Raw genomic sequence first — 11,845 nt, forward strand, 5'->3', positions numbered from 1 at the left:
CTGTACCCTGGTGCATCCGAACCTGCCTCTACTTCACCCGCAAACGCGGTAAATAATAACGATGCTGGCAAGGCATCCCATCTGCGGGACCTTCTTGAAATTTCAAACTGGGATTTTAACGAGATACGAATGGCAGATCGGTCTCGCAGGGAGAAGACCATGCGAGCTCTCCCCTTTAAGAGCTGTCACTGTCTTTTCAGAGCGTGGAAGGGGAGCACCATGAGAAAGCGGTGGAACTCCTCAAGGCTGCCAAAGACAGCGTCAAGCTGGTTGTCCGATACACCCCCAAAGTCCTGGAAGAAATGGAGGCCCGCTTCGAAAAGCTCCGGACGGCCCGGCGTCGACAGCAGCAGCAGTTGCTCATTCAGCAGCAGCAACAGCAGCAGCAGCAACAAACACAGCAGAACCACATGTCGTAGGTGAGAGGCGCCTTCTTCCCCACGAAGGAAGTCCCGACACACACAAGTGTGTTTCCGGTTTTGATATGGTTTCTGAGACAGCTGGAATATAGTCATTAGATTTAATAATGCCCCCTCCAATCAATTAAGCAAATAAAAACAAAGATGACCTCAGAAAATGCAAAGAAGACAGTCGCTAACTTTATATGCCATTCAGCCATATTTTCTGCAAATGTAAGATATTTCGGAAAATAATATACGTGGGAGGGCCAGGTACAGACTATAGGGTGCCTTTATACACATTAGGAAAACGCAGCCTCTGTGCAACCCAGGTCCCCAGACACAGAGCTAGATGACAAGAGTGTGGGCTGGATTCCAGCCCCTCACTCACCCTCTTGGCCAGTTGCCTTTGCACAGTGTACAAACTAAACAACCACATAGTGCCGATCCTGGGAAGATCTCTTTAGAATACTGATACAAATTACTGGAAAACTACTTCACTGTGAAGAATGACATGGAGACCTGCCAGTGTGCGTGCTCCGAGAAATCCGAAATTCTCTGTGGGTGCTCACTGAAAATGTGATGCTCTGGCCTTTTTCTAAATTCCACTTTGTGACAAAAATGCTAAGTGGTGTTGCTATATGTTTTTATGAAAATTCAGGGGAACAAATTGTGAAGAGTAAGAATCACCATCTTGAAGTGCTTCCTATGTGCCAGGTTCTTCTCCCATGTTATTCCTTATCCTCAGAAAAACCCTTCCAGGCAAGTATCCCTAAAACCCTATTTTTTAAATGAATGATACAAACTTGCAGTGGCTTCATGGAGCCCTCACAACCACACTTTCAAATAGCCTAGAATTATTTTCCTTTTTGCTCTTGCAGGCATTTCATCTGCCAACATCAGATAGTCTGGAGTTCTATAAATTGTCCTTGCTCTCCTTTGGAAGAGACAGTTAATAGCATAGCATACCTCTCCGCTATGATGTCTGCAAATGTGATTTTGAAGTGAGGTTCAAATGTTCTTGGGACAATGACAATGGGTAATAGTGGTTTTATCAGACTACTATTTGCACAACCAGAAACATTGGCTATGACATGAGAGTTTCAATGGTTTGTGACACTCACAAAAAGGAGAAGCTACATGGGGAAGTATAAAGACCTACAGGATTCGTCCTCAGACAGTGCTGAGAAATCAGCAGTCTATCTTTCTTTTATAGCCTGTAAGTTTTATTAAATATATCCCATAGTTTGGTGACTTCATCTAAAATCACCTTCCATTCACTCTCAAAACTACATTTCGTCAACAATAAGTATCTGTTTGGGACTGCCATGGGCTCGACACTGTTCAGTGGGCTGTAGAAACAGCCTGAGCAAAGCAACGTCCTTGCACTCATGGTGCTTCCATTCTGGTTGGAGGAGATAGTTAACATCCAGGTAAATGAAAATAACCTATTGGGACCAGTACTTCACAGAGTTAAAATAGAGTGCTTTGATCGACACTGGCTAGATGACAGCCTTCTCTTAGGTGATCAGGGGAGATGTCGCAAAGGAGATGACATGTAAGCTGGGGTTGAATGCTGAGGAGAAGCCAGAGATGAGCCTAAGAAAAGGAACTTGCCAGTGCGTACTTCGAAGAGAGACATGAGCTATTTGATGTTTGAGGAGTAGAAAGAAAGCTGGGGTAGTTAGTTAGGAAATAATGAGGAAGGACCGAGAGGTAGATGGGGGCCAGGTCACAGAAAGCTTTTTAAATCACTGAGGGGAGCTAGATTTTATTGCAGTGGAAGCCCCTAATGGTTTTAAGCAAGGGAGTGACATGATCTGATTTCTGTACTAAAAAAGATCACTCGTGCTGTTCTGAGGAAAATAGATTATTGCAAGGGAAGAGTGAGAGCAGAGACTAATTAGAAGGCTGTTGTAGAGTAGTCCAGCCAAGAGACATGGTGGTTGGACTAGGATGATGGGGTTGGGATGGAGTGATAGGGATGCGCCTGGACAAGTCATTTTGCCCACATCCTTCTCCTCTCTGATCCATTCCGAATGCAAAGGTACTTCGCCTCGCTTGGTACTGTCAGAATCCCTTCAAAGGTCTTTTTTTTCTAATAACAATCCACAATTCTTTAGTCAGACATGAAACTCTTTCCGCTAACTCACTTTTTTTCTTCCACTCTCAATAATGTGGACTTGTACCGTTTTCCTAATTGATTTGCCACACTGGCCCACAGTAAAATTATTCTAAAGTGTTTTGAAAGAAATATGTTGCCATTCAGACTTCTGAGGTCTTACTAAAAGCTTCCACTATTGTACCCATTCAGTCACCTTTGGAAGGATACAACTTGGCCATAAGTATTTGCTGGGCCGTGCACTCCACCGCATTTCTCTGCTCCATCAGTCTTCATTAAATCACTTCAGAATTTCCTATTGTCTCATCGCCAAAGACTAACATTTTTAATAAAAGACATTTACGAACTCTCTTTTTCTTGTAGAGGATACAGGAAAGTTCTATTTAAATGAACGTGAAATTTATATTTATGCCTGCCAAGACAGCCCTCGCTACACACACGCTCGTGGCCCCTTGAGATGAAACGGTGGTGGCCATTTCAAGTACGAGCGAAGTACAACCGAGTCACGTCATCCATGGATTTTATGGTGAATTCAGTCAAAGAGACCTACATTAGCTCTTGTTAAACTCTTAATTAATTAAATTTTTAAGGATTAAATGGGATTTGTTACACTTCCTAATTCATACTGTGGTTGCTTTGGTGAAGAAATTTGAAGCTAATTTGACCAATTTGCTTTGAACCGATCTTTGATTTTTTAAGTTTGACAAGTCATGCAAAGACCAGGTAAAGCAACATACTTGTCAGATACCGTCTTATCATTTATCACATGAAATACAATTTCTATTCTCTAAATGAGGAATTTTTAAAAATCTTAAGTGGTATGTTATGAAGTAACAAGTAATGGTAAATAGTGCATACGAATGGAAAATAGGTTGAATGCAAGTGGTGTGTGGAGAATATCTCTTTTGCCCACTTTTAATTTCATACTCACCTGAAATAAAACTCAGTTGTCTTTTCCCCTAACTTCCGTGTTCGATAATCAGGTACATTTTCTAAGAGATGATCACTATGAATTATAGAAACCTAAACAGAGAATAGGAATATAGCTATTTTTATGCTATCCCCACTTTCTTGACATAGAGAATTACATTTACTCAGCTTTAAGCATCTCGCTTTTTAAAGCATGATTTGGTAAACATCCATATTTCACCCAGATTCACAAAGAGTAAAAGGAGGAAGAAAGAGGAATCCTTCTTGAGTTGTCAACATTCTGAGGAAGTCAAAACTAAAAGATTGTCAAATTTCTCTGACCTCCTGTTGCTGGATTGATGGTGGAGAATTCATTGCATTTGAAGCCAGGCTGGATCTTAACAGACTTGCAAAGCAGCTGGAGTTTACCAGTGGCCTCACCGACTGTCAGGCCCCCGCTTCCCTTCCCTTGTCCACTACCAACGTTCTAACCTCCCACTACCACTGCCACAGCTCCGTCCTGCTGGTCCAATCCAGGGAAACACCGCAGAACCGAGAGAACCAGCCTCAAAAGATGACTCTGATAAAATTGAATCCAAGGACCCCAGAGTTACCAAGCAGAAAACTGGAATAATAGCAATAATCATCGGAATCCTGGATAACAGTTACTGAGCAATTAGGGTGTGCCAAAAACTCTTCTAAGCGCTTCATCTATGTTCAATTACTTAACCTTCACAACAATCCAAAGGGTAGTAGGTACTATTTTTAATGGTAGAAGGAAGAGACTAGGCATGTAGGATTTTTAAAAAATCTATACCATAGTTCACAGCTCATAAGTGATAGGGCCGTGACTCAAACCCAGAAACATGGGCTTCAAAGCCCCTTTCTCTGCACCGCTGTGCTATTCTCCTCCTTTGTTCCATGGCACCTGCCCTTACATCTCCATCGCTCCTCACAGACATCTTCACATGAGCTTTCCAGGGATTCATTCTCGTGGTAGTTAGAGTTATCCAAATCACCCTTACCGTTTACTCCAGACTTCAAAGTACTCCATCACCTCAGCTGTCTTCATTTCTTACTGCTGCCTTCAAAACAATTACCACAAATTTGGTGGCTTAAAGTAACATAAATGTATTATCTTGTAATTCTGAAGTCCAGCATGGTCTCTCTGGGCTTTAGGAGGCTCCAAGGAAAATTCATTTCCTTGCCCTTTCCAGCATCTAGAGGCTCTCCACATTCTTTGCCTCATGGTCCTTTCTCTATCTTCCAAACCAGCAGGGGTGGTTGAGCTCTCACGCCGCATTGTTGGGACCTCTGCTTCGTCGTCCCTGCCCCCTTCCCTGCCTCCTCCTCCTCTCTCCATCTTCCACGTTTAATTAAATTAATCATATATCCCACCTGGACAATCCCGGCTCATCTCCCTGTTTTAACGTCAGCTGTTTAGCAACCTTAATTCCATCAACAACTTTAATCTCCCTTTAACATGGAATCTAACATATTAACAGATTCTAGGGATTAGGATGTGGATAGATTGAGGGTCCATTACTCTGCCTACCACAACGGCTCCTTTAAAAGTTAGCAAAGCAATCTGAGCAATAAAATTTACACTAATATGGGAAAAAAAAGTCTTTTATTTAAACAAGTAAAAAATAAAATCACTGATCTGTTGAATTACCAATCAAGGGAATGAGCGAAATAATGAGAACATTTGGTGCAGTGGTTCTTCCCAGCGGGTATTTCCGTGACCCACATCTTGGATGCCCGGTGATCTCTCAGCTGCAGGCATATTCCTCAGGCCTCCTCCCTCCCCTTCCTCTGCATCGGTGAAAAGATCCAAGACTGTTACTACAAGTCACCTGTTCGGAGTCCCATTCCCTTGGCACACGTACTATATAATAAATTCATTCATTAAATCTCAGTCTCTAGATCTCTGTCGCTTGCCAACTCGGGGACTTGTAGGAAGTTATTCAATAGAAGACTTAGAGAAATGGTCTGTTAGGGAGATTAAGTAAGAAAAGAATAAGTAAAACTTCTAACAAAAGAAGTGGCCATTAGTGAGCAGTCAGTAGTTGCAGAGCGCAGTCGTATCACAGCAGGGAAAGCGTAGGTACCCGGTAGTGCTTGCGTGAAAAACGCTCTCCGGTGAGTCCTGAGGACACACGACCGCCCTGTGCACGGCTCTGAAGCCACTCTGTAGCCCCAGGGCTTCCAGGCGCCTCTGCGGAAGGCGTGCCCGCTGGAGAGTGTTGACGCCAAGTAGGCAGATTGCAAGGCCTGCAGCAATTTGTAAATATCTGCTTTGTATATAATGTTTCACATTCAAGGGCATAAAAGTATCGGCAGCTTTAAAAACAAAGATCGGAAACCACTGTTCTGTCTGAAAGGAACAATTCGGTAGGGGGGAGGAGTGCCGGGGCTTGGGGAGAGCGTTCCCCCGAGGCAGCTCCTCCGGATCTGACCATATGGGCCGCTGCCTGCTCCGTTCTACTTGGTGTCAGGCTGCCCTTGTGCAAGAGGGAGCTGGTCTGAGAATCTGCTTCGGAGCGAGGAGGTTGGTACCTCCCGCCTGTCAGAGGGAGACTGTTGGCGGTGACCCAACCGGAGCCCGACTAATGGTCCTAAGAATCACACTGTAAAGGTTAGCTCTCCTTTGCCTTCGTGAAGAAAAAGAGAATCATCCGAAACTGGGAAGAAGCAATGTTTTACATTTGAAATGTTTCCCAACTGGCGTTCTGTAGTTCATTTTTGGGAATAACTGTGCCTTTTCCATCGTCATTTGATAATTACTTCCTTTGCAAACATCCAACGATTTTTTTTTCATACGTGGAAGATTGTGCATGAGTGATAGAGCCTAAAATAATTCTTGCTGTTCTCACATAGCACATGCTCTTTTGATATTTTTAGCATATTGTCGTTGACAAATGAATGCTAATCCTTGGCTTCCTTTCGCTCTTTCCCCCTCTTTCAGGTCCTCAAAGAGAAGCTACCTGATCAAAGATCGGATAGTCACGAATTCGAAACCGTGCTTCAGAATCCCAGCACATAGTAAAAGGAAAAGGCCACATTGATAATTATAGCTGTGAAGAATCTGTGAACACGTGGTGTATAAATTCTTTACCAAGGCGACTCGACACCTTCTTTCTCTGGGGCTGAATCCCACTGCTCCTGTGCTCTTTACACGCACAGACCTTCCATTCACTGCAGTGGGAATTCTCAGTGTGTAAAGGGAGAGGTTTTCCAGTCTGCAGGCTGAACTAGTACAAGAAGAATCAAGTCCATGACTTTCCAGATAAATCACCAGGCCACGATGACGTGAGTCTTTGGTCTATAGCTTTTCCAGAGATTAACAAATCCCTCGTTAGGCTATAGTTCAAACTGCATCAGTTCAAGGTTGTTACCACTTAAAAGAAACCTAAGCATTGCCCGGTACCCTGACCTCGTCCACATCCATATTGCTGAACTGTCTGAATTAGAATTCCAGTTAATTGCAAATTCAACCTTTATTCCCCTCTTGAAAATGGCAAGTTATACTATTTATACTCTGTTCAGGTTCTAGAAGCAGTTGGCTTTTTATTTTCTGTTTCCATGAATTTAATTATGCATTAATGGAGTGGGACAGTTTTCACTCAACTTTTGGTTTGCTAGAGGCAAGGATAGAGAACTCTAGTAGGGTATTTTTTTTTAATTTAAGTATTGCTTGTATCTATGATTATGAATTCTAACAGAATATAATGTATATTTATTCCACAAAATATATATTATCAGAGTGTATTTGCTACAAACTGAGGTCTTTTCTTACCAAATGTTATGAATCTGGTAAGACAACACTAACAAAGGACCTAACTTTTGGTTAAGTTTTATATTTTTTAATTCATAAACTCTGGAGAAATCTAAACTCTTTCTACCTACACCAATATGTCATTATAGAAATTTATTTACTATTTTAAAGCTTAGGGCTTTACAAAGCTCAATTACGATATGTGGTCATATATATACAAATATATATGTCACAGAAAGTTTAAATTAGTTTCCCCAAAGATAAACTGGATATTTTTGGCAATCTAAGACCAGAAGTATTATTCCTTTTAAAAATAGGCAGATGTAAACCAGGATATAATATTGTGAATGAAGAGAAGCTGTTCCTTCTAGAGGGAAAAGATGCCTAATTCATTACACATACTCATGTGGGACAATAGACAAAGAGATATCTTTCAGAAAGTATCGGTTGCTGGAAAATGACCTGTTAAGAGCCCCCTATACAGATCATCACTTTGACTTATGATAACTCTAAGCGCCTAAGTCTGACTTTACTCATTGGGATGAATAGGAAGCAATAATCATTTGGGCACTTAATAACTGAGGCACAAAAATGTACCCGAAGAAAGAATAAATGCTCAGTTGAAACATTGTAGATAGGGCATTAAAACTGAGGCAAATATTTGAATGTTCCCTTTTCTCAAATGCAGATTGATTCCCCAGCATAAATAAAGTTTATATTTCAGATAGTCCCCCAAATTAGAAATTGATGAAGTTCAGTTCAAGAGCTATTTCTTGAAAACAAAATAAAACAAGTCAGAACTACCCAGCACATTTTATTTTGCCCTGTCAGGGGGCGTTATTGTCAAACCAAGTTCTGCCTACTCTTCACAGTACGTCACCCAACAGAGAACAAAGAGAGAAGAAACTAGGAGGTACACCAATTCCAACAACCATCCTGAAAACATATCATTTTTTTTACTGGAGAAAACGGGGGGGGGGGGGGGGGGGCGGGCAAAGGGGTGGACCCTGAATGTTATGTAAAATAGGTTTACAGAAGAGCTAAGCATAACTAAAGGGAGTGAATGGAGACTACGTGTGAGTATTACTCAGTTTGAAAGAGATAGTTCTCATTTTTATAAGAAAAATTTAATAAAACATATATTTTAGTTATCATTTAACAAAGAAATATTAAAGCTATTCAGGCGATGCCACAGATTCTCATAAAGGGAAATCATTGCACCCTTGTAATGAGAAAATGGTCATTTCAACACATTTCAATGCCTTGTATAAATTTGGAGCTTACGGTATGTTTTCATTTAGCCATAACTGTATGGTTGATATGAAATTATATGTTTTCACATTGATATAAATATTGTCACGGTGTTACGGAAGCAGCTATCAAATGAGTAGATACCTTACATTTGTGTTTTCTACATATCTTTGTATGTTATGCTTCATTTGCATAATGTTAAATGCTAATAAATGTATGCCAAGTCCTTTGTCAAAGTGAAGGGGCAATCCATCACACCTAAGGCATCTAAAGACAGATTACAGGTCACAGTGGTCCTACATACAAATGACCAAATGGCCAGGTTTTTGTTTTTTTGTTATTTTATTGTTGTTGTTTTGTTTGTTTGGTTTTTTTTTCAGTAAAATCTGGTTATTGAAATATAACCCCCCCCCCTAAAGTATTAATCAACAGTTTCTGTCCCTAAGACTTCGAGAGGCCCTTTTGTGGTTAAGTTTCACCCAAACCAGAAGGAAAGGGGAAAAAATCACCATGTTCTTTATCATTAATTATCACAGTAGAGCCACTGACGTGTCCAAAATCATATTAGAGACATATCAGTTTGCTCTTCCATGAATGTCACTCTTGAATATCATAAAGAAATTAGATATTCAAAGTTAGGGGGGAATCTGGTATGACTATTCCTCCATGAGCCTGGTGAATTTGAGTTCTTTCCCTTAGTCAGGTTGGTGGCCAGATTTTGCTAAACTCTTTCCTGCTGTGATTTTGAAGGCCAGTACGCAGAGTATAGTTTAGTAAAAGAATACCTGAACCTCTCCATTTGGGGCATTTACATTTTGATTCTGTTGCCATTTGAAATAGAACATCCGCAGGGAGATAATGAGCTTAAATTACAATTGACTTTGGAAAGAGTAACAGACTTGTGTGCTCCCTCAATCATGTAATCAATAGGGGATTCTCTCCTGGGAACTACCACTATCTTTTAAGACAATGCTAAAATCTAAATGTAAAGTCTAGCTTTCAGGGGCTTTTTAAGAATTCAAGGCTGTCTCTGAAGAACTTGGCTAGAGATGGATTACATCAATTTACAAATGCAGTTCTCAACCATGACAAATCAAACTGATGGGATCTCCGTTCGTTTTACTCAGCGGTGCCTGTAGGACCCCAAGTCGTTGGGATATTTTGTCTACATTATCTTAAACATCTATAGATATTTGTGAATGTGTGAATAATGCCTGAATGTCTCCTCTTTTAGCTAGTTTGTGTTTCTTATACAGACATTTAATAAGACCAGCTTTCGATACCGTTGTGAAGTAGAAATCAATGCGCCGCGGAAGATTTAGGGAAGCCAGCGTTAGGCAGTATCTCCCCAAACATGGGGCGGTCCTACCCAGCGCGGCCCTCTCTGGATCATAAACTCCACGAGGAAAAGGTCTGTGAGGGCTTTGTGGGTCTGCCAGATCTCTGACATCCGGTGTGGAGCCTGGCACACGATAGGCGCTCAGTTGGTATTTGTTGAATGAATGAACGATTGGATAGGCAAATAAATCGGTTTTGCCTTCAGATAATCTGAAAAATTTCACCAGCGTACAGTAATTGGCACTGTAATTTCTGAATTTCATAGAACCAGAATTGACACTCTTCATAAATAAATACTTTTCAGATAGATGAATTCGGACTCAATTACTTTAAAATCTTCAAGGATTTGAGGCCATTTAGATAAGGGACAGTGTTTGAGGATTAAGAATTTTTAACAATGAAGAAAGCTCAACATTTCTAGTTCTTTATGAAAGCTCCCTGAGTCATTTTGCAAAGGTGATTAAAACATAGAACTCCATTTATGAGTTTTATAAAATATTCTGTTTCAATTTTTAAAAAAGGAAGAAAAGTCATGACATCAAGCACAGGATTAATATCGCCTTTAATATTTACTGATAACTTCTCTCTAAGGAGTTCATAGTAATTGGGGACACATCTCTAAATCTTCTTCTGTTTTCAAAAGATCACTCTTTTCCTATTTGATTTCTAGAATGTACTGAGCTAAAGATGAATCACATAGCTACTAAGCCTTTTCCATATATTTATTCATTTGACAAATATTTACTGTGCACCGAGTACATGCTAGGTTCTAGAAATACAGTGGCAAACAAGACAGGCATACTGCCCTCCCGGGGCTTACTGTGAGGAACTCCTCAACACCTGCTCTGGCGAGAGCTAGAATTAACTGTCCATCAGCTCCCTCTTCACAGCCGACAGAAGAAACAAAATCCCTCACTCATGGAAATCGTGAAAGACCCCCTGCTCAGATTTTATGTGAGCTTGCTTTTCTAAACGCATCACTCAGAAATAGTGCTACGTTTATCCACACACCATAGTTCGATCGCAGCAAGGTAGGTGAGTAATCATTCATTCATAACACTTACTGAGCTCTTACCAGGTTCTACTGTGCTTGGTACTTTCCATAGACTGTAATACCGAATCCCTTCAACAACGTAGTAGGTTCCGTTTTATAGACAAGAAAACTGAAGCACAGATATGTGACTTGTCCAGGTCACACAGAAGATGAAATGGGGATCTGAAACCATGCAGTGTAACACAAGAGTTCATGTGTCTAACCATTATCTGTGGTTTGGGGGACACCATTACATTAAAACAAATAAGTCATTAAATGAGTCGCTGTATATAAAAGTACTTGGAAGTTGTAAAGTAGTATATAGAAGGATAGCAGTGACGTGTTAAGGCCAACAGTACATCAGTGGCAGAAGCAGACTGAGAATTCAATCTTACTCGTGAAGAGCACTTCAAGCCAGGGACATGGATAAAGTACAGATTCCGAAAAACTTTGACATGTGATAAATATGTCAATGACTTTTCAGAATTACGTGTTAGCCACTGTGTCTATTTGGTGCTACAAGAAACAAACAAAATCCCTTGCTGTAAGGGCTTCTAATAAATACACAGTGTGGAGCTGAACCAAGGATGTTTCACATTTCCAGGGAAAGATCGGGCAATAGTACTATTTTCTCACCATTGCATGTGATCGCGTCTTTCCAATTGTTTTCTTTATTTTTCTGAAAGAGCTGCAAAATTGTGCAGTGGTTCAATCTGACCAAAGTGGTATTATGCTGCTGGGAAGTAAAAGTATTAGACACCAGACTGGAAGTATTGTCTTCATTATCAAATGATTTTTAAGTTCATTTAAAACATGGATATAGGGGCACCCGGGTGGCCCAGTCGATGAAGCGTCTGACTCTTGGTTTCTGCTCAGGTCATGATCTCTGTGCCCACTGTGGAGTCTGCTTGAGATTCTCCCCCTCTGTCCTTTGGCCCCTCCCCCACCCCCACTCTCTCCCTCTCTCAAATAAATAAATCTTTAAAAAATAATAAAACATGGATATAGAAAGCTTT

At 40.8% G+C, this 11,845-nt stretch overlaps 1 protein-coding gene across 2 annotated transcripts in view; it reads left to right on the top strand.

Moving 5' to 3' along the window:
* The window catches only part of LIN7A (lin-7 homolog A, crumbs cell polarity complex component), a 122,280-nt gene extending 110,689 nt beyond the window's left edge, over positions 1 to 11,591 (top strand). Inside the window, exons 5-6 of one of the 2 annotated variants that reach the window (XM_026499960.4) lie at positions 201 to 419; positions 6,398 to 11,591. In XM_026499960.4, coding sequence (XP_026355745.1) covers positions 201 to 419 — 219 coding nt within the window. In that variant the 3' untranslated portion in view covers positions 6,398 to 11,591. Of the gene's footprint in view, positions 1 to 200; positions 5,338 to 6,397 lie in introns of those variants that run through there. The other variant, XM_057316357.1, reaches the window with a different exon arrangement.
* Positions 11,592 to 11,845: the final 254 nt, after the last annotated feature.

Source organism: Ursus arctos, unplaced genomic scaffold, assembly GCF_023065955.2.
Source record: "Ursus arctos isolate Adak ecotype North America unplaced genomic scaffold, UrsArc2.0 scaffold_21, whole genome shotgun sequence".
In the NCBI taxonomy this organism is placed as follows: domain Eukaryota; kingdom Metazoa; phylum Chordata; class Mammalia; order Carnivora; family Ursidae; genus Ursus; species Ursus arctos.